Here is a 24,515-nt window from a genome sequence, read left to right on the forward strand (position 1 = left end):
GATCTGAAATGGAGCATTTTACAGCATGGTATGGACTAGCATGACAGTCTTCCAAGAACATTATAGAGTAACTGTGAAAAAGATGTTTATTAAACCACTACCAACATGCTATAGTCTTTGACTGCATTACAGTAGTGTCCTAATCTCTACAGCTAGTGGGTGTGCTAAAAGTGAACATGCCATTACTACTACCCATTGCAGCCTCACACCTCAGCTCCACATTTCCCTTTAAATGGAGAAAGGACCGTATCAAATATTTCGGTACTACAATTCCAGTAGATACCTCAAAGATCTACCCACTTAATTTTGTGCCACTATTGTGAAACTTGGAGGAAGATCTATCACAATGGTCCAGGCTATCGGTCTCCTTGTTTGGCCGAAATAACATCCTGAAGATGGACATTTTCCTAGAATTCTTTATCTGTTCCATACTATTCCTTATAATTTACCCAAAGTCTTTTTTTCAGAAGATTAAAGCAATTTCTTCTAAATTTATTTGGGGGGCATCTAAACCTAGATTATCATACACGGTTTTGACAAGACCTAAAACCTCAGGGGGCATGGGTGTCCCGCATTTTGTGGCATACCATAGAGCATCAATATTAAATAGCATTTTGCATATAATCATAAAGCCTTCCAAGAGACTATGGACTGAACTGGAGTAACACTTAAACCCGTCCCACTTGCTAAACTACTTTGGGGTGGACATACTTTTAGATCCATAACATCTCCCCTAACATTCTTATATCGTGTTCTTTTAAATATCTGGGACAAAAAAATTAATAAATATAAAATATCATCTGATCCGGGTCCGTTGTCTTCTATACTCTATAATCCTCAAGATGATAGTGGTTTCCATTTCTTAGACACACTAGATAATTCATTGCCCCAGATGAGACAGGTTGTCTCCACGAGTGGCTTAAAACCCTTAGAGAGTCTTATTACACCAGGGCGTTCATTTGGTCAGGCTTGGATGGGGTACCGCCGTATCCATAGTCGATATCATTCATGAAGCGTGGATCAGACCTTTAACTGATTTTGAAAAAAATCTGTATTGGGAGGAGACTTCCTTTGCATTGTATTTCTTTGCTATGCAGGCTGCTGAAGAGGGAAGAGGTGCTAAGGACCCGTGTTCCCTATCAAGACCAATGGGAAAAGGAACTAGGTAAAAACATCTGTACTTCTGATTGGCATAAATCGTTCATTATTACTCACAAATTATCTATATCATGTCACATCCAGGAAACTAATTACAAGATGATCTCAAGATGGTAAAGGACACCAGACAGCATTCATCACATGTATCCTAATATAACAAGTGTTGGAGATGTGACTCCACTGTAGCTAACATGACCCATATCTTGTGGTCTTGCTCCCAAATATCCAAATTGTGGACAGGATTATTTGATCTATTCAATAAATTATTCTGCACTAACTTCCTGAACTCTCCAGAAACAGCTTTACTATCAATATTCCCTATATCCATTTCTACCATTAAAAAGGGACTATTTAGAGTATTTTTAATGAGACAGATTATCCCCAGCATTGGAGATCAATCATCATTCCTTCTAACTTGGAATGGGTTGAGGCGGTAGATAAGCTTATTCACACAGAGAAGCTCATAGTCTCTGACAGTTGGCTGAAATTGGACTCATACAAATGTATGAGAGCTTGGCTACCCTGGACATCATTCAGAAAGTCATCTGAATTTAGATCTTGGCTAACATCGCCATCCTAGTGATGATGAGCCATTAGTATCACACTCAGAATATGCAAAATTACCCTCCCTATACCTTCCTCCCGTGTTGGCCTTTGTGTTCCCCCGATTCTTCCCTATCGTATCTTGTCATTTGAATACAATTTATTCACATAACATGATACGTTCAATACTAATTGTTGCACTATATGACCCCTTTCCAAATAAGTATATGCTGGTTAATATACTTACATTTTGTTGATTGTACTTTGTACCTGTTGTGCAACCTGAATTTGATTTTGATGTATGTTGAAACATCAATTGTTAATTATAACTTCAATAAAAATATATTGAACCATAAACAGGCACCCTTATCCCATGATGTAACACTTTTCTTATCGGCATCTGAGTATGCCTTATCACAAAGTGTTACATTTGTACATTCTTCCTACATTCAACTTTACAATCCAGTGATTGTGCTGCTGACTACTAATTCTCATGTATATACTGTATTGTCTTACATTGCTTCCTATGACAGTATCTCCATATACCATGACCATTACAGCTGGCATTTCTTACTCCTTAGTATATGAGCCCAGTCACTACATCTCTAAATACACCCCCGCCATAATGAGCCTAAACCAGGGGACATTACTGCAATACCTCATCACTTACATTGTGGCCCTCCACATATCTACCATTTCAAGGGACAACATGTCTATACATGCACAAATTAATCTCTGGTTTCTTTATTTACAGATAATCAGCCTCACCATAGTCTATCTATTTGGAGGAATCATATCCTACCGTAGTCATATCAGAAATCTGTACTATCAACTAAAGTGTTCTTGCTACTTGACTTATGTAGTCTCCCAAATTTGTCAAGCCCCCTTACTTTCCATCCAAAGAAGATTCTTGTTGCTTGGTTATACACTCACTGGCCACTTTATTAGGTACACCTGTCCAACTGTGTGTTAAGACTTAATTTCTAATCAGCCAATCACATGGCGGCAACTCAGTGCATTTAGGCATGTAGACATGGTCAAGACAATCTCCTGCAGTTCAAACCGAGCATCAGTATGGGGAAGAAAGGTGATTTGAGTGCCTTTGAACGTGGCATGATTGTTGGTGCCAGAAGGGCTGGTCTGAGAATTTCAGAAACTGCTGATCTACTGGGATTTTCACGCACAACCATCTCTAGGGTTTACAGAGAATGGTCCGAAAAAGAAAAAAAATCCAGTGAGCGGCAGTTCTGTGGCCGGAAATGCCATGTTGATGCCAGAGGTCAGAGGAGAATGGGCAGACTGGTTCGAGCTGATAGAAAGGCAACAGTGACTCAAATTGCCACCCGTTACAACCAAGGTAGGCAGAAGAGCATCTCTGAACGCACAGTGCGTCGAACTTTGAGGCAGATGGGCTACAGCAGCAGAAGACCACACTGGGTACCACTCCTCTCAGCTAAGAACAGGAAACTGAGGCTACAATTTGCACAAGCTCATCGAAATTGGACAGTAGAAGATTGGAAAAACGTTGCCTGGTCTGATGAGTCTCGATTTCTGCTGCGACATTCGGATGGTAGGGTCAGAATTTGGCGTAAACAACATGAAAGCATGGATCCATCCTGCCTTGTATCAACGGTTCAGGCTGGTGGTGGTGGTGTCATGGTGTGGGGAATTTTTTCTGGGCACTCTTTGGGCCCCTTGGTACCAATTGAGCATCGTTGCAACGCCACAGCCTACCTGAGTATTGTTGCTGACCATGTCCATCCCTTTATGACCACAATGTACCCAACATCTGATGGCTACTTTCAGCAGGATAATGCGCCATGTCATAAAGCTCGAATCATCTCAGATTGGTTTCTTGAACATGACAATGAGTTTACTGTACTCAAATGGCCTCCTCAGTCACCAGATCTCAATCCAATAGAGCATCTTTGGGATGTGGTGGAACGGGAGATTCGCATCAGGGATGTGCAGCCGACAAATCTGCGCCAACTGTGTGATGCCATCATGTCAATATGGTCCAAAATCTCTGATGAATGCTTCCAGCACCTTGTTGAATCTCTGCCACGAAGAATTGAGGCAGTTCTGAAGGCAAAAGGGGGTCCAACCCCTTACTAGCATGGTGTACCTAATAAAGTGGCCAGTGAGTGTATTTACTATTCTTTTTATCAGTTTGCTTATATCTACCATCGCTATTGGAGTATACTTTTCACTTACTTTTATTTCATTGCAGTTTGTTGTTTTCTGCCCATGTGTTGTTTCATTTTTTAGAGGAGTGATGATTACTTGTATTCACTGACACAAATTTACATTTGTGTTTTCCCTAGTCTGATGAAGGTCTAAAGTAGACTGAAATGTTATTTTTCTGTATTGCATCATTACAAGATTTTCTTCTTCAACACCATAAGGAGTGCCAGTTCTTTTTCTCTTGATACATATGGGGTGGTACCCTTCTATTGCACCCATAGATACAGAGCGATGTTTAGTGAACACACTACTTTAAGTTTTTACATACTTTTTCTTGCCCCAACTTGGGTTTGAGTTAAGACTAGTGTCAGGCATAGTGCTAGTATTATAGATAGGGTTAGGGCAATAAAATACTTCCATGAAAAAGAAAACACAAAAATTTAACAAAAAAATAAAAAGATAAAACAATCTAACAATGCACTTATATTTTTAAAAATCTTATGTCTAACAGTCCATGGATTAGGGAGAGCATAATATGTGCTTTGCTACGGGAGCTGTCAATTCAAAACATGGCACTGCGTAGAGGTTTGGAAATCATTTGGCTTCAATAAAAATACTAGTTGGTTTGTAAAGTTGATAGGACTAATTATTCAAAATGATCTAATAAATAGTTAGCATACTTAGGATCTGCTTACATTGATGCCCTTAACACAGCAATATGCCCAGATCTAAGAATGGCTGGTTTGAAATACTAATATCACACCATTATTATTAATCTTTATTTTAAATCCATTGTTTTATCTTGCAAACATCCTACACAAATCTTTTTTGTGTTTGTTACAGTTTCTTTTTCCTGTGTAAAACCTCAATCCACTCAACAGTCTCAGGGGATTTCCGAATCACTTTGGATTAAAATCCTTTTGACTCCAAACTGCTTGACTAATACTCTGCATTTAATAATTCTACTTGTGATAGATTTTACTTGACAAAATCGTATTGGAACCTATGTTGGCTTAGAGCTGGACATGAGCATGCAAACCAGTCGTTATTATATTATATTGAGGATATAAGATCGGAGGGGCAATTACTAATTACAGTTTTATTTCTGTAAAGACATATGTAACTTTACAGCCTTTTCACTTTGCCAGGGTCGTTAAATAAAAATGTAATTAGTATATTTAACAGCATACACATTCCAAAATATATCAAGCTGAGCAGGTCACCAAGAATATGCTACTCTGTATGCAGACAGCACGTTATATAAGGCTTCATTTACAAAATCAGATAATCATTAAAATGATGAAGGATGCGACTGCAACTCATGACAAGCAAATAATGTCAGACAAGTGTTTATACAGGACGATAGTCATGAATGAAATGGCTGAAAAGCGGTTGTTACATTGTAAAGCCCCCGCTACACACTGCGATATTGCTAGCAATATCGCTGTAAAGTCACCGATTTTGTGACGTTGCTGCGATATTGCTAGCGATATCGCTGCATGTGATACTTACCTCCGACCCGCTCCCCCGCTGCTCATCGTTGGTCGCGCGATAACTCCCTGGACCATTCCTCGTCGGCCACTTCCTGCTGCGCTTCCTGTGGCGCTGACGAGCGAGGCGTGGAGCCGGGCAGGAGAACGCAGGATCGCCGCGTCTGACAGGTAAGTAGCGACCCCCGACCCCTGCTATGTCGCTGGTGAGATCTGCCTGTGTGGCAGCTCACTAGCGACCACTTAGCGATGCACCAGCGATCCATATCGTTGTCGGGATCGCTGGTGCATCGCTAAGTGTAACGGTACCCTAACATTGAATATCATGCACTGTGTTCACACAGATAATCTAAAGTGTAGGTGTCTTCAATGTTCAAATCCCATAAGTAATACTAATTCTCTGAATACATGATATTATAAAGTATTGTACATTCATTTCTGTTGATACTGTAAAAGAATATTTAATTGTATTAACGAAACAAAATATTTTCTTCTTATTACAAATATGTTACGAATATGTACTCATTCCAATTCTCCAAATGGTAAGGAGGTATTGCCTTGCAACATGGTAAACGTTGTTTAAGAATTTCCATTTCTCTTTTTTGTCGGTCAAATCGTAGAACATACATACAATATCCATTTACATTTCACAATTTTTTGCAAACTGAACAAGAACTGTTTTGCTCACATAAATGATTTCCTGCATTATGAACGAGCTTTTCTGGATGCATCGTTCGGTCGCTCAACCCATTCACATTACACAATCATCATGAACAATGGGCAGAAGATACCATTGGAATCTGACAGATTATCAGCCAGTGTAAGTGGGCCTTAAGTTTAGGAGTCCAGTGAGCAGAGTCACTTAATGAGTGACAGACTGTTAGGATTGGCGGAATACACCAAATAAATTATAAACAGGTGCGTTCGCAACCCGGGGTCCACTGTGTGGTGATGGAGAAACTGCAGCTAGCACAATGGCGGAGCAAGGCTGCGAGAAAACACTTAAAGCACACTGAGTTAAAAGTCACTCAGTGTGCACAAAGCGCAAAGTAACAAGCTTTGTTACACCACAGAGCGGTACTATGAAGCAAAGCAGAAAGGACTATACCCTGTTAGACTGCACAGGCGTATAGAAAAATACTATTGGGGTCCCTATAACTTAACCCCCCAGGGAAAACTAAGCTGGTGGTTGACCCTGCTCTGACACACGGTGTGCTTTAGCATGCGCGCCTGAGGATGCCCGATGCACATGCTAAGTTTAGGTGGGAGTTCCCACCCTACACTGCCTGTCTAGACCAACACTCGCAGTGCTATTAGCGACACACGTGTACACAGGCTGGTAAAGTAGCCAACACACCAAACACACATGATACTAGTGCACCGACATGTGCCATTGAGAGCTTTTTATACCTTGCTCAAGTCCAGACAGACAGGAACTTGCCTGTGGACCAATCTGAAGCTGCCCCATCACCAGAGCACCTGATGTCCGAACACCAATGGGAAGGCACCGTATCATGGACATGCTCAGTAGGGTGAAATCTGGACCTGGGCTCCAGAGCACAGCGCAGCACGTGTAAACTAGTAGTCACCATAGGCTTAGCTGGAGGGCCATCAGTAACTACACATGCAACATGAACCTGGGCAAGGCGCTGCGACCAAAGTCTGTGCTGATCAGTCATCTCAGCAGCCGAGCCTGAATGGGAGACCACAGCACCAGACAAGGCTTGAGATCTATCCCGTTCAGCGGGAGAATCCCAACGCCTAACACAGACTGCCCTTATGAGAATGCATATAATGAAACTGTGAATCATTGAGTAGGACCCACAGAACTTCTAAGTCCTGAATGTGCATGGATTTACATAAAGAAAAAACAGTTTATACTGAGTATTTCCCATAAATCGATACATCTGTTCAGCATCTTCAACTCAATAGCATGCATATATAGCATTACAGTAGGAGCTCCAGTGGCGACTGAGCTTATATGTCACTGACTTGATTTATAATGAGCTCACAGAACTGGTGATGGGGCAGAAACACTCACTCCTTTGACAAAACAGCCAGGAAAATGTGTGTTCTGAGTCCTTGTTTTTTCGCCTGTATACATACTTATCATAAGTGACATATTTCTCCTGTGGCCAGGAGATGTGATATATACCGACCAGGAACTGAAGCAGCTCTGCATGGTTGGACACATTGACAGCGGGGGCACATTTATAAGATTATCTCAGCACAGGGACATTTTTTTAATATAAATTTTATTGAAAATTTTCACAACAAAGGGTATCAACAAAGAAAGCATTATCCATGTCACAGGTGCCATGTCACATTTCAAGACTTAATGCGATAATAATATCCTGAATATTTACTTCCAGCATTTCAAACAGAGAATGAATGAAAAATTTAAGGATTGTCCTTACAATACTTCCTTCCCTATATAACAGTTCCAGGAACAGCATCAAAAATAAAGACGGCTTCAAGCACAAAAAGGAGAGGGGTAAGAGGGGAATTGGGGGGGAATTCTCCCAACCTGCCTCTTTTAACCAAACCAAATGCTTATCTCACTCCTCTCCCGACAAGCAGATGCCTTTCACCAGTTAAAGGGAAACTGTCACCTTCTATTTCAGCTATGATCTGCAGCCACTACCTTCCAGGGCTTATCTACAGTATTCTGTAATGCTACAGATAAGCCCCCGATCTAACCTGAAAGAGAAGAAAAACAAGTTTTATTATACTCACCCAGGGTGGTCCGGTCCGATGGGCATCACAGGTCTGCTGCCTCCCATCTTCATACGATGTTGTCATCTTCCTTGCTTCGTGTCATAGTTCCTGCGCAGGCGTACTGATCTGCACTGTTGAAGGCAGAGCCAAGTACTGCAGTGCGCAGGTGCTGGGAAAGGTCAGAGAGGCCCAGTGCCTGTGCACTGCAGTACTTAGATAAGCCCTCAACTGGGAAGATCAGTACGCCTGCACAGGAGCCACGACACAAAGCAAGGAAGATGACAACATCGTATGAAGATGGGAGGAGCTGGACACGGACCTGCGATGACCATTGGACCAGACCGCCCCCGGGTGAGTATAATAAAACTTGTTTTTCTTCTCTTTCAGGTTAGATCGGGGGCTTATCTATAGCATTCTATAATGCTGTAGATAAGCCCCAAAAGGCAGTGGCCACAGCTCATAGTTGAAAAAGTAGGTGATAGGTTCCCTTTAATTTAGGCGCATTAGTATGCCAACCGGAAGGGTCCTAAACTATTCTTAAGGCTCTCCATTAGGTACCATTTCGTTGAGGAAAAAGGTTCAATTATTTTCCGTCTCTCATCAGTGCTACAAAATTTGCCAATAAATTGATTCAATTTTTAAAAAAAATTACCTGCTTGCGTCTCTTTATTTGTAAGTGCATCTCCTTGTTCAACCATCATATAGTGATGCAGTTGGGATATCAAATCTGATAGTAGTGGGTTAGAAGGACTGAGCCACTGCTTGAGAATCAATTTTCCAGCAAAAATCAATATAGTGTGTAAAAGTTTTGGAGGGCCCTCCTCTCCACAATCTCCAATCTCCAGTTCTCCCCAAGAGTGTAGGATTGCCATTGACAGATATAGCGGTTTTACATTATTCCATAATTTAGCTATCAGCCCTGAGACTGAATCCCAGAAAGAGGCCACAGAATGACACGACCACAGTCCATACTGTACATCATGTCAGAGTTGGGTAGTTGGCAACTAGGGCATGCGGTAAGTCTATCAGAACTGGGATATGATTTGTAGATGTTAAAGGCATATGTAGTTCTGTGCATGATTTTGAATTGAGTCTTTCTCCAGGTCTCATTTATTATGTGTATCCGGAAAAAGAGACAACCCTTTCTAATCACAGAGGGAGCTTCAACGTCATCCAATTGTAACCTCCAATATTTATAAAAAGTATCTGGATGAGGGTCTAGTAAATGTGGCTTCATTATAGAGTAGATTGTGGAGATCGAAGAGGTCACTGTTGGGTGTTTAAGCAAGTCGTCCAGCACATTATGTCTCGATTCGAAATTAACATTATGCAGGTTTGACATAATCGAACGTTTGATCTGTTCGTACTGAAAGGAATGGGAGGGCTGTAGTTGATATTTTTCAAGTACTTCAGAGCATGTTAACCATCTAGCCTCCGTCGAGTGAAGGAGGTGCGAGATATTAAAAATATTCTTCCATCGCCAGGCGATAAACAGTCTATTCTCTATTCCCTGCGGGAATTCTGGATTAGCCCATAATGGTATTTAGAAATTCTAAATGAAAGGCTACATTTTTCCTCACCGCCTTCCATGTTGAGATCGTGTCCCTGAATAAAACTGATAGTTTTAAAAAAGGAGGAACGGAAGAGAGATGTGAGTGCAAAATAGCAGTCAGATCTATGGGATGAGCGAAGTCTGCCTCCAGAGCCGTATCTGTATATGAGTGTCTTTTATGTAGCCAATCAATGTTTTAACGCATGTTGCAAGCCAAATTATAATTCCTAACGCTGGGGAAATTTATGCCTCCTTCTTTTGAGGTCATTAATTTCAACAAGCCAATTGTGGGATGATTATTCCTCCGGACAAATTGACTAAATTGACTATTAAAAGAGTTGATATCAGAGTGTTTGAGCAAGAGGGGTATTATTTGAAGAAGATACATCAGTTTGGTCATACTAATCATCTTAACAAGGTGGGCCCTTCCCATGAGTAATAATGGGAGATCCTGCCACGTTTTCTTTTGGTTGGAGATTTTGGTCGGGGGGGGGGGGTAATTTAAAGTATATATAAACGAAGGTGTTCTACCAATTTTAATACCTAGATAAGTGATATAACATGAAACAATGGTAATGCCTCCCAGAGGGATTTTTAACACAGGAACATTTTTTTAACACATCCAACTGTGGAATTTATTATTATTCCAAGATCTATTAATTCAAATATATGAAGTTCGTGGAACAACTCATTTAAATCTCACAGCTGAATTACACTCACTTCTACAAATGGAGCACATCTACAAACAACTGCAAATACAGAAAAATTAAACACTGCCAACATTTACCAACTGTGAACAACACACCATACTCATTGCACTGCAGCAGTAAACAAGGTAACATTCATGTAACAGATTATACTCTACAATGAAGTTTAGTTATTCTTGGGCAGGAAATTGTTTGGGATATAAATCTATTTATGTAGTATCTATTACATCAGTGCATTTACATTGCAGATAGTAAAACTTCTTTGTAAATCCTTTACACCAATAGAGAAATCCTTTATGGCCAATTGACCATTAAAGGTTTTTCCTACCTGAGCTGGCATCTATAACTGTCGATCCTCCCCTTCGATCAGCAGTAGGTCGCGGAGATCCTGGCATGCTTACAGGCTCAGAGCGAACGGGCTGGATTCTGTATAAAGAAGACAAGTTTGTGAGAAGATCTTAACAACGTGTATTTTTAACTTTTGAATGGAGAAGTTTATCAAACAAATGTAAAGAAAAACAGCTGTCTATAGTAACTTAGAAGTCTGAAGTCTTTGGTTAAAATAACTTAATGACGTTATGTTCTTGTTGCCTCACCATTTTCTCTATCCCTGCACCAATTACTTATTCATGAATTGTGTTATTGCTGCACCTGTATCTGTACAATAAAGTCATCACAAGCATCTATCAAGAGTGTGGGGTGATTGAATACTACTCCTTGGAAAAGCGGGTAATTCATGTGCCGCGTATAGTAAAATCACAATGACAGGTTAGAATAGAATAGATGTATACACATAGAATATATAGATGCCAGTGACACACACATATATACATGTATATGTATTTATATTACATAGATAGATAGAAGAAAAACCAGCAATTCATCTGCCATGTACTGTAAAATCACTGCAGAAGCAGAAAGGATAGAAGAGATGGATTACATACAGTAAATACACATAGAATAGGTAGATATTTAGATGGCAGTGACAAACACAATCAGTGCAGTGTGTGCAGCTTACTGTACATGTATTTTATTATTGTGAACTTGCAGGACCTGTCTGATGGCACCACGAGCAGGAGAACTTTTTCACACTCGCGGTGCCCTCAGACAGGGAATAGAAGTTCACAGGGAGACACTGAGCACATGGTGCTCAGTTTCTCTGCTGGATGACAGGTTGTATGATCGCATCATGCAACCATGCAGCCTGCCATCTAGCTGTAGCAGAGCTAAACCCTTCGTGGGACAAATGGATTATCATCTCTGCAGAAAGGTGAGGAATATTGTTGTTTTTTATTCGAGGGAATGAGCAAGGTTGTAAGTATGGTTTAATTAAGATTTATTAAAGGAGTCTGTGTCATTCTTTCAATTAAAGGACTTTATTCTGGGTGTCTGCTTTCTGGGTGTCTGGGTGACTAAGGGATTATTAATGGGGGCGTCTTATCGATGCCCCTCCATTACTAACCTCGGGAATTGACGTCACTTCACTTGCCACCACTACAGGGAAGTGGGAAGAGCAAGGCTAAGTGACAGAATTGGCGCATCTTAGAGATGTGCCTTTTCTGGGGCAGCTGAGAGCAGATGCTTTTAGCCTGGGGGTAAGTATAAATGACCGCTTCCTAGGCTATTAATATCAGCCTGCAGCTGTCTGCATAGCCTTTGCTGGTTATTAATTATAGGGGGATCCCACATCATTTGTTTTGGGGAAGTCCCCATTTAAATAGCCAGTAAAGGCTAATTATACATTTGTGAGCTGAAATTACTAGCCTGGGAAGCTCCATGGGTATTACCCCCTTCCCAGGCTATAAATATATGCCCCCAGCCATCGGCTTTTCCTCTGCTGGTTAACAAAATTATGAGGGTGCCTACGCCATTTTTTTCAGAAAAATAATGTTTTATTAATTAAATACATGTACAGTAAGTTGCACACACACTGTAATAATTGTATATGTCACTGACATCTATATATCTACCTATTCTATGTGTATTTACTGTAGGTAATGCATCTCTTCTATCTTGTCGGCTCCTGTTGTGATTTTATACTATGTGGCTGCTGAATTGACGGCTTTTATTCTATCTATCTAGCTGTTATAAATATATATATATATATAAATAATCGCATTGCAGTTGGATAGCAATCACACTGCATTCGGTTGTAAATCGGATGCTAGGTGTGAAAAATCGCATTGTACTTGTATGAAAATCGAATGACATTCCCAGGACACTTGCATTACACTCGTCCAACTCTCCTGCATCAAAATCGGTCCGATTTTAAAATTGCTAGTGTGATTCCAGCATTAGGCCGGGGTCACACTTGGGAGTGCAATGCGAGAAACTCGCGTGAGTCTCTCACCTCAATACCCGGCACTGCCGCCGGCGGTTCGGACCGGAGAGTTCAGCTGCATACAAAGACATGCAGCCACACACTCCGGTCACGAGTGCCGGCGGCAGTGCTGGGTATTGAAGCGAGAGACTCTTGTAAGTGTGACGCCGGCCTTTGGGCCCCGTTACACACTTCAATGTCCCTGCGATCCCACCAACGATCCAACGTGGATGGGATCGCTGGGACATAGTTAGCTGATCGCTGGTCAGCTGTCACATAGGCAGACTCACCAACGATCAGGACCAGCGAGCACGCTGGTATCCAGGGTAAACAGCGGGTATCTAAGCACCGCACAGCTCTTAGTTACCCACTGTTTACCCTGGATACCCGCTCCCAGCGTCTGCTATATGGCGCTGGGAGCTCGCTGATCGTTGGTCTCTCGCTGTCACACGCAGCGATGTGTGCTGCCCAGCGGGAGACCAACGATAGATTTATGGCCCAGACCATTAGGCAACGATTAACGATCAGCCAACTGATCATTGATCATTGCTACGTGTCACACGCAACGATGTCGTTTCCACATTGCTGCAACACCACCAAACTGGTGACGTTGCAAAGATATCGTTCACAATATCGTTGCATGGAACGGGGCCTTTAGGCCGGGGTCACACTACCCGGCGCAAAATACGGTCCGTAGTTTACAGGCGTAATACGGATGAATGTCCCCTAAATAGTGCTCCGCAGGTCATCCGTAAGCAAGGTGTGGTTGCGTATTTTGCGCATGTCTGCATCCGTATGTAATCCGTATGGCATCCGTATGGTGAGATTTTCTCGCCGCCTTGCAAAATGGACATATAATGGAGCCCTATGACAGGGTTTATAACAGAAACGAAATAATAGATATAGACACATAGAATGCATATATATATATATATATACCCACAAGTCATTGAGATAAACATATATAAATATATATATATTTATATTTCACAGAGTTCTTCATAGCAGAATAGCCGCTAATTAATTGCCGGCTTCTATCAAATCCTTCCCCAACCCGACATGAAATGACACATGGTTTTCATTCAGTAAACCATTTCATTTCATGTTTTTTTATATGTCTTTGACTAATAATTAGATGCGGGTTTGTGTGAAAAATTTGGGAGTTGTAGTTGTTATTTAAAGGGGTTAATTCGTTTATAAAAAATGCGTGGGCTTCCCATTGCCCTGTAGCGGTGGCGAATGGGTTAATCTAACAAAGGGTTAATGTCACCTTACAATCGAATGGTGACATTAACCCTTTGTTAGATTAACCCACTCGCCACCAATATAGGGCAAAGGGAAGCCCACGCATTTTTTAACAACGAATTAACCCCTTAAAATAACAACTACAACTCCCAAATTTTGCACACAAACCCGCATCTAATTATTAGTCAAAGACATATAAAAAAACATGAAATGAAATGGTTTACTGAATGTAAACCATGTGTCATTTCATGTCGGGTTGGGGAAGAATTTGATAGAAGCCGGCAATTTAATTAGTGGCTATTCTGCTATGAAGAACTCTGTGAAATATACAGTTAAAGTTTGGGCACCCCTATTAATGTTAACCTTTTTTCTTTACAACAATTTTGGTTTTTGCAACAGCTATTTCAGTTTCATATATCTAATAAGTGATGGACTCAGTTATATTTCTGGATTCAAATGAGGTTTATTGTACTAACAGAAAATGTGCAATCTGCATTTTAACAAAATTTGACCGGTGCAAAAGTATGGGCACCTCAACATAAAAGTGACATTAATATTTCGTAGATCCTCCTTTTGCAACAATAACAGACTCTAGTCACTTCCTGTAGCTATGAATGAGTTCCTGGATCCTGGATGAAGGTATTTGTGACCATTCCTGTTTACAAAACAATTCCAGTTCAGTTAAGTTTGATGGTCGCCGAACATGGACAGCCCGCTTCAAATCATCCTACAGATGTTCAATGATATTCAGGTCTGGGGACTGGGACGGCCATTCCAGAACATTGTAATTGTTCCTCTGCATGAATGCCTGAGTAGATTTGGAGCGGTGTTTTGGATCATTGTCTTGCTGAAATATCCATCCCCTGCGTAACTTCAACTTCATCACTGATTCTTGCACATTATTGTCAAAAATCTGCTGATACTGAGTTGAATCCATGCGACCCTCAACTTTAACAAGATTCCCGATGCCGGCATTGGCCACACAGCCCCAAAGCATGATGGAACCTCCACCAAATTTTACTGTGGGTAGCAAGTGTTTTTCTTGGAATGCTGTGTTTTTTAGCCTCCATGCATAACGCCTTTTTGTATGACCAAACAACTCAGTCTTTGTTTCATCAGTCCACAGGACCTTCTTCCAAAATGTAACTGGCTTGTCCAAATGTGCTTTTGCATACCTCAGGCGACTCTGTTTGTGGCGTGCTTGCAGAAATGACTTCTTTCGCATCACTCTCCCATACAGCTTCTCCTTGTGCAAAGTGCGCTGTATTGTTGACCGATGCACAGTGACACCATCTGCAGCAAGATGATGCTGCAGGTCTTTGGAGGTGGTCTGTGGATTGTCCTTGACTGTTCTCACCATTCTTCTTCTCTGCCTTTCTGATATTTTTCTTGGCCTGCCACTTCTGGGCTTAACAAGAACTGTACCTGTGTTCTTCCATTTCCTTACTATGTTCCTCACAGTGGAAACTGACAGGTTAAATCTCTGAGACAACTTTTTGTATCCTTCCCCTGAAAAGCTATGTTGAATAATCTTTGTTTTCAGATCATTTGAGAGTTGTTTTGAGGAGCCCATGATGCCACTCTTCATAGGAGAATCAAATAGGAGAACTACTTGCAAGTGGCCACCTTAAATACCTTTTCTCATGATTTGATACACCTGGCTATGAAGTTCAAAGCTCAATGAGGTTACAAAACCAATTTAGTGCTTCAGGAAGTCGGTAAAAAGTAGTTAGGAGTGTTCAAATCAAGAAAATGATAAGGGTGCCCATACTTTTGCACCGGTCAAATTTTGTTTAATTGCAGATTGCACATTTTCTGTTAGTACAGTAAACCTCATTTGAATCCAAAAATATAACAGAGTCCATCAGTTATTAGATATATGAAACTGAAATAGCTGTTGCAAAAACCAAAATTGTTATAAAGAAAAAAGGTTAACATTAATAGGGGTGCCCAAACTTTAACAGATGACTGTAAATATATATACATGTTTGTCACAATGACATGTATGTAAATATATATGTATTCTATGTGTCTATATCGATTCTTTCTTTCTTTATTAAACCTGTCAGTGTGAGTTTACTGTATCGCGCACTGAATTGCCGGCTTTTCTAAAAGACACCGGGTGCGTATTTCTCGCAAGTCACATGTGTTGTCCGTGTGTAATCCGTATTTTTTGCGCACCCATAGACTTGCATTGGCGTATTACGGGCGTAGTACGATGACAATCGCAGCATGCTGCGATTGGCACGGACCGTAGAATATGCCCAAGAAATATATGGCTGTTGGGAGCTGCCCCATAGAGAATCATTTGTTCGTGTGTAATGCGTGCTTTTAGCGCCTCTCACTCGTCCGTATTCCTCTCTAGTGTGACCCCGACCTTAGACTTGTAATCGCAAGGTCATTCTACTAATTCATCTCTCCACACTCTCCTTTTTCTTAGGATCCAGCTAATCAGAACTGGTTAAACATCTAGTTCAGCCACTTTATTTTACTAACTTACTTATCAGTCAAATCAAAACTTATAAGTTCTGTTGAAACAGCAAGTTTAGGAAGTGAAAAGAGGTTAAATTACACACACACTAAATGAATGGAGTAAAGTAAAATAAATGAAATATAACATGGCTCTGAGTAGACTATGTGCCAGCTTAGTTATACACTAATGTCAATTGGGACTAGGGATTTTATCATTCAAGGCTATATTCGCATGTAGCATTTTTGCTGCATTTTTTTCCACAGTTAAAACCTGCTATCTTGGCAGTAAAGAAGCTGCTTACAAAATGCAGCTTTTGCTACATTTTTGCTGTCTCTTGTGCATGTTGATAAAGTTTAGTGGCCCCCAAAAAAGTATGATTTAACTTCCTTAGGTTTCTGCACCAAAAACTGATACCTGTGTTTTTTTGTTGCATTTTTGCAGTTACCCATTGTTTCCTATGTCAGAAAAAACACAGAAAAAGTGACATGCTGCAGTTTTAAAATACAGTTTTCCAAATCAGTCAGAAAATAAAACCAATATGTGTGCATGAAATTTCTGAAATCTCATAGACTTTGCTGGTACTGTAAAACACAGCTTAAAATTTGCATAAAAAACAACATGCTGCAAAAAAACGCAAAGTGTGAATATATTAAAATAGAAGGACGTGTTTGTCAAAATTAATAAAATGTGTTGGTGAAATAAAGTACAAAAAAGACACACTGCCTCGACAAATGGATGGCAGACCACCCGAGTAAAATGAAAAAGCAAAAACTGGATATGGGGGAGAAAATATAAGCAGGTATAATAAAATTAATGAAATAAAAATATATACAATAAAATCGTAAAAAAGATTTTATTAGGTAATGGCACAAGTATCAATAACAAAATAATCAATGAGTGTGCATAATATAATACTTTAAAGGGCACATATACCGCTAATATATAACTAAAAATGCCACCAATCCTGTACATTCTATATAAAATGATGTCCAATATAGAATATGCAAATATATATATACTAGATGGTGGCCCGATTATAACGAGTCGGGTATTCTAGAATCTCTCTCTCCTGACGAGGCGTGCGTCGTTCGAATGCGCTGATTGGTCACGGCCGGCCGCGACCAATCAGCGCTGCGGAATTTCAGTTACAAACAGACAGACATAATTAGACGATTATATAGTAGATATGGTGGCATCAAATTCATGTTATAATTAAGGAGGCATGATATATTACAGGCATAAAATGACCAGTGACAAAAGGATAAAATAATAAAATCAGCAATTGGAACAAATTTACCAACACAGTGCCAAGTAAAACAAAGTGCAATTGTGCAAGGTGCTAAGGATCCAAGGCAAAAACCACAGACTGGACCAAAAAAACGTTCTGTAATAGGGCATAAATACCTGGGTGCCAAATAAATGAAGCGGTGTGCCACAAAAACGCGCCCCAATACGTGTTTCAGTGATGTTACCTGACGAAGGTAACACATCACCGAAACGCGCATCGGGGCGCGTTCTTGCAGCACACTGCTTCATTTATTTGGCACCCAGGTATTTATGCCCTATTACAGCACGGTTTTTTTTTTAGATCCAGTCTGTGGTTTTTGCCTTGGATCCTTAGCACCTTGCACCATTGCACTTTGTTTTACTTGGCACTGTGCTGGTTAATTTGTTCCAAATGCTGATTTTATTATTTTATCCTTTTGTCACTGGTCATTTTATGCCCAGAAATATATCATGCCTCCTTAATTATAGCATGAATTTGATTCCACCATATATATTTTTGCATACTCTATATTGGACATCATTTTATATAGTATGTACAGGATTGGTGGCATTTTTAGTTATATATTAGCGATATATGTGCCCTTTTAATTATTATATTATGCACACTCATTGATTATTTTGTTGTTATTGATACTTGTGCCATTACCTAATAAAGGCTTTTTTACAATTTTATCATATATATTTTTATCTAATTAATTTTATTATACATGCTTATATTTTCTCCCCCATATCCAGTTTTTGCTTTTTCAACATGTGAATATAGCCGGAGTATTGTTTTTTTTTAAAAACTGACTGGCCACAGATCTACAGACCGGAGCCTGAATCCTTCATATATGCCTATTGAGTACTGTCAGGAGACCAGCGGCCAGTCCGGACATTGCGGTTAGTACTATCACCATATACCCCGTTTGCATGCGTTCGCTTGCGGATGCGTACTCATGCGTCATTTCGCGGTGCGCGGCGAACGCAACATGTTGCATTTTTTGAGACATCAAATATGCAAAGCCATATGCATGCGGATGAAGTGCATCAAAACAACGCATTACTGTCTATGGGAATGCACTGGTACGCAAGGACATGCATACGCATGTGTTCGATATGCATGTGTACTTCAGAATGAGCAGGTCCAAGAACTGGTTTCAGCCACCCCCAAAACAAAGCTGTATAAAAAGAGGGTGTGGACACTGGAAGTCCAGTACTCTCAAGCCTCTGGATGCTATTACAAGCCAGTGGATCTGCTGTGAAGACTCTGGATTTCACTCTGGATGTGAGTATAGAAGCTATGAAAATGTCTCTCTCTCACTGCAGCACGCCAGCCTCAAGCCACAACCATGCCGAGTCCTGCAGCAAGCCAGCCTCAAGCCACCACCACGCCGAGTCCAGCAGCACGCGAGCCTGAAGCCACCACTCCCACAAACCCAAGGAAAAAAGCAGGAAACAGATGCCCAGTACCAGCTCTGCTCAGCACCACCAGAAGATGAAGACTAGGAGAAGCAAACGTCGCCCCAAAACTGTCCAACCAACTCCACCCTCACCTACCAATGTGTCGGTTTTCCAATTTGTCTCTCCCTTCCAATGTGACTCTCCATTCCCACAGTTCCACTCCTAATGTGTCTACTCCCATCCATGACCACCCAGACCCCATGCATTTTATAGGCCCTTCCCCTGGAACCCCTTCATCATCCACTCATGGTAGCCACACCCCCCACGTCCACAATATCTCATCCTCTGACATACCCCAAAGCTAATTACTGATTAATCTGCTTTTGTTTGCACAATCACTGTATTTTCATAGTCTCTTTATGAGCCACAAACACACGTGTGTATATTATTGATGTTTCTTGTAATGAGTGTTTCACTAGAGGTGTTTTATCATTAAAGCCAGCAAACGTTAGAGGTACATAACAATACAGGTTGTAGGGATTGTACTCGCTCAGGTGCAATGGGTGGCAATCAGGAGGCATGTTCCTCCTGATTGCTCCACAAACAAAAGAGAACAAAAGAAATCAGTCCTGGAGCTTCAACACACACAGGAGGCTTCCTCCTCCCCACATACAGCCCTGTGTTAAGCAGTAGTCTACATTATATGAGTATAGCCACACCCACAAACCCACCACCTGACTAGTCACGTGACTGTGACATCACCACAGGTCCTTGAACACATATAGAAGTACGGTGACGTCCCTTATTGCTTATGTGCACTAAAGACAACACTCCGGGCTACATCACAGTGACAAGCCATCTCTGAGACACATACTTCCCATCGACTATACGACCCTTAGCCACGCCACATACCTCCCCAGTCTGGCTAAAGCCGTGGGGCTTGGCACTTTCCCCCCACTAGACAAAGGATTCTTGAGAGGGTATCAGCATTACCATGTAGCTTCCCTGCCCTATGTTCTACATAGAAGCTGAAGTCTTGCAGGCCTAAGAACCAGCGGGTGACCCTAACATTTTTACCCTTTGTTTCTCTCATCCAAGTGGGGCATGTTCGGATATCAACCTAAACTTACGTCCCACCAGATAGTACTGCAACGTATTCACTGCCCACTTTATGGCCAAACACTCCTTCTCTACGACAGAGTAATTCCTTTCACATGAAGATAGCGTCCTACTCAGGTAGAGAACAGGATGCTCCTCCCCATGTATATCCTGGGAAAGGACTGCTCCTACCCTGACATCTGAGGCATCTGTCTGAAGAATGAACTCTTTCTTAAAGTCTGGGGCCATCAGAACGGGTTGCTTACATAAAGTCCCTTTCATGCCTTGGAAGGCTGACTCTGCCTCTTCGGACCATCTGACCATTACTGATTTTATCCCTTTAAAAAGATCAGTTAGAGGTGCAACCACCATGGCAAAGTTTGGGATGAACTTCATGTAATATCCCACGATCCCCAGGAAGGCTCTAACTTACTTTTTGGACAAAGGCCTCGGCCATGTTTGAATTTTCTCCACTTTACTGATTTGGGGTTTAATCTTGCCTCACCCCACTACATATCCCAGGTACTTGGCTTCTTTTTTACCCAAGGCACACTTCTTTGGGTTTATTGTAAACCCCACCTCCCTTAGAGCATCAAACACTGCTTGGAACTTTTCCAAGTGACTCTCCCAGTCTGGGCTAAAGATGACGATATCATCCAGGTATGCAGCAGCGTATAGCTTATGAGGTGCAAGGATTCTATCCATAGCCCTCTGGAAGGTCACTGAAGCTCCCTGCAGGCCAAATGGCATTCAGACATACTGGAAGCATCCGTCTGGTGTAGAAAATGCAGTCTTCTCCTTGGCTTCCTGTGCCATGGGGATCTGCCAATATCCCTTTGTCAAATCCAAGGTGGTTATGTACCTGGCGGGTCCAAGTCTTTCGATGAGCTCATCAACGCGTGGAATGGGATATGCGTCGAACTTGGAGACCTCATTCAGCTTCCAATAATCATTGCAGAATCTCCATTCACCACCAGATTTTGGGACCAGGACAATCGGTCTCGAACAACCGCTCTTGGATTCCTCAATGACCCCGAGCTTCAACATATGCTGCACCACCTTGGAGGTTATTTCTCGACGGGTCTCAGCAATTCGATAAGGCTTCACGTTCACCCGCAGATGTGGCTCGGTCAACGACCTTCGTGCACCCCGGCAACTCTGAAAACAGGTCCCTGTTCCTCTGGAGAAACTCCCAGCACTGCTGTTTGTAGGCCTTCGATAGTGTCTCCGCTATAGTAACCGCTCCAACCTCACCTTCTGGGTTGCCCAGCAAGCACGGAGTTACCGCTGGCTCTCTATCTTGCCATGGCTTGATGAGGTTGACATGTAAACCTGGTTTGATTTCCGTCTTCCTGGTTGGTGAATTTTATAACTTACCTCACCAAGCTTCATCACCTCATACGGCCATTGCCATTTGGCCAAGAACTTGCTCTCCACCGTTGGAATTAGCATGAGAGCTCTGTCTCCTGAATTGAACTGCCTCACTCTTGCTGACCGGTTGTAGACCCTGGCCTGAGCCTCTTGTGCTTGGAGGTGTTCTTTCATGATGGGCATCACCTTCACAATCCTCTGCTGCATCAGTGCCACATATTCAATGATGCTTTTGTGGGGCGTGACTTCAGCTTCCCAGGTTTCCTTGGTTATATCCAGGAGACCTCGCGGAGGCCGGCCATACAAGAGCTCTAAGGGTGAGAACCACGTGGAGGCCTGTGGAATTTCACGGATGAAAAACAGCAGATACGATAAGAGACAGTCACAGTCTCTACCATCTTTCTCAATGGCTTTTCTTAGCATATTCTTCAGTGTCTTGTTAAATCTCTCAAATAGGCCATCTGACTGAGGATGGTACACTGACGTCCTAAACTGGGAGATTTGCAGGACTTTGCACAACTCCCTCATCACATTGCTCATAAAATGCGTCCCCTGGTCGGTCAGTATCTCCTTCGGTAAACCTGTCCGGGAAAACACATGGACCAACTCGCGGGCTATACTCTTCGCAAAGGAATTTCTCAGGGGAATTGCCTCAGGATAACATGTGGCATAGTCCAGGATGACTAATATATACTGATGGCCCCGGGCTGATTTAACTAGGGGACCGACCAAGTTCATGGTAATTCTCTCAAATGGTACCTGATTAATGGGCAATGGTACAAGGGGGCTCCGGAAGTGAGAGGTGGGGGCAGTTAACTGACATGTAGGGCAGGACCTGCAATAGTTTACTATTTCCCGGTGACACCTAGGCTAATAGAACCTCTGCACAACCCGTTCCTGCGTTTTTTCCACCCCCAGGTGTCCCCACAAGATTTGTGAATGGGCCATGTCCAACACTTTTCGTCTATAGGGGCCTGGCACTATCAACTGCTCTACCAACTCCTCCCTTATTTTCGTGACCCAGTATAACAACTCCCTATTCATCATAAAATAGGGAAATCTTGTGTCAGCCCCCGGCTCCTGTGCAACCCCATTAATGACAGTGACATTGTTGAAGGCTTCCCTCAGAGTTGGGTCCCTATGTTGGGCAGTTCCAAAATTTCACCGGACACGCTTGAGGCCCCTCGTTTGGTGGAGAGTTCACACTGCAGGCTGGATATGCAAACTATGAACTACATCATCTCATGCTGCAGTCCATCTGCTCGGTGGTCTGGGGACAACAGGCAGCTATATGTTCTGACCCGTGACACCTCCAGCAAATAACATTACCCATGGGGACCTTGGACACCACCTCCCCCGCCCCTTTTGTCCTTGGATGCCCCACCTCTTTTTGGGACTCCTCCCCCTGCTGGGACCCCCAATACGGAATGGGCTGCCTCCCCAAGGAGCCTTCCATCCCCTGGTATCTCTCGACCAGTCTGACCAGTTCATCGGCATTCTGGGGATCTGCTTGGGCAACCCAAGTCTGTAGGGGTCTCGGCAGGGAATGCACAAACCGATCCATCACCACTCATTCTACCATCTGCGCAGGCGTAGAAGACTCTGCCTGCAGCCATTTCTGGACCAGGTGCAACAGGTCGAACATTTGGGAGCGAGGCAGTTTGTCCCGGTGATAGGCCCAGCAGTGAACTCGCTGTGCCCTGACAGTCATTGTCTCTCCCAAAAGTGTGAGAATCTCAGCTTTTAGTTCAGGATACTCCTTGGCATCTTGCAAAGTCAAGTCATAGTACGCCTTCTGGGGTTCCCCCGTCAGGTATGGCGCCAGTACCTCCCTCTGCCCATTGCTCTGGCTGAAGTTTTTCCCTCTCAGCCACCCTCTCAAACACTGTCAGGAAGGCCTCAACATCATCCTCAGGCGTCATTTTCTGAAATGCACGTCTTAACGCCTTCCTGACGTGAGCATCATCAGCCAGACCTGGGGATGGAGCGCTCGTCCTGCCCTGGATGGTGGTTGCCAGAAGATGCATCTGCTGCCGTTGCTCCTGCTGGCTCTGTTGTATCTGTTGCAACAACAGCCAGTTGGTCTCTTGCTGCTATGACTGTGACTGTACCAAGTGTTTCAGCAGGTCCTCCATTTTCCCCGGCAATGCTTGCTGGCTTGCTACAGATTTAACCCAGGACATGCAGTAACAGTCTCACGTCTCTGCTGGGAATGCAGCCCGCACGTCTAGCACCAATTGTAGGGATTGTACTCGCTCAGGTGCAACAGGTGGCAATCAGGAGGCACGTTCCTTTTAAAGTTCACGGGGTTTATTGCTCTACAAACCCACAAACAAAAGAGAACAAAAGTAATAGCCTTTATCTCAGGCAAAACAAAGTACAAATGTCCAGTACTTTAGGCTCAGTCCTGGAGCCTCAACACACACAGGAGTGTTGTGAATGAGTCACCGGAGGAGGAAAAAACAAAAATACAAGCTAAGTCCAGAAAACCGGAGAGGTTGGTAGCTAGCGGATTGCAGACCCCTGATCCTATTCACAACAACTAACAGTAGCCGTGGAGCATTCCTACGGTGGTCCTAGACGCCTCTTCACAGCCGGAGAACTAAATAAGCCTAAAGAAAGGGAAAATCTAAACTGCCCCAGAGCAGGCCCCAAAGCAATAGACAGCCCCCAACATGTATTGTCGGTGAAAACAGATGAAAACACAAACAGACAGAAAGACAGGCAGAGCAAACGATGGGGCCCAAGTAACTAGATAGGAAAGGACAGAAAAGATGCTGGCTGCAATCCGCAAAAACCCTACCAAAAATGTCCCAACACGTCTGATAGCACTCCGATATATTCTGAAGACAGAGCAAAAGAGATTTAACCGATTAGGGACAAAAATGGAAATTCAGCAGAGCCCCAGCCGGGGCTGGCAGAACACAAAACTAAGCAAATCAGACAAAATCTCATGGAACAATAACAGAGCAAAACTTAGCTTTAG

At 42.5% G+C, this 24,515-nt stretch overlaps 1 protein-coding gene across 7 annotated transcripts in view; it reads right to left on the minus strand.

Annotated features, from left to right (window-relative positions):
* Positions 1–24,515, minus strand: part of BCAS3 (BCAS3 microtubule associated cell migration factor) — a 1,710,065-nt gene that overhangs the window by 717,606 nt on the left and 967,944 nt on the right. For all 7 annotated transcript variants that reach the window (XM_073573260.1, XM_073573307.1, XM_073573290.1 and 4 more), the window contains one exon: positions 10,681–10,778. In XM_073573260.1, the coding sequence (XP_073429361.1) occupies positions 10,681–10,778 (98 nt within the window). The remainder of the gene's footprint in view (positions 1–10,680; positions 10,779–24,515) is intronic.

The sequence above is a fragment of the Dendrobates tinctorius genome, unplaced genomic scaffold (genome assembly GCF_039654945.1).
Source record: "Dendrobates tinctorius isolate UK_male_01 unplaced genomic scaffold, ASM3965494v1 ptg000007l, whole genome shotgun sequence".
Lineage (NCBI taxonomy): Eukaryota > Metazoa > Chordata > Amphibia > Anura > Dendrobatidae > Dendrobates > Dendrobates tinctorius.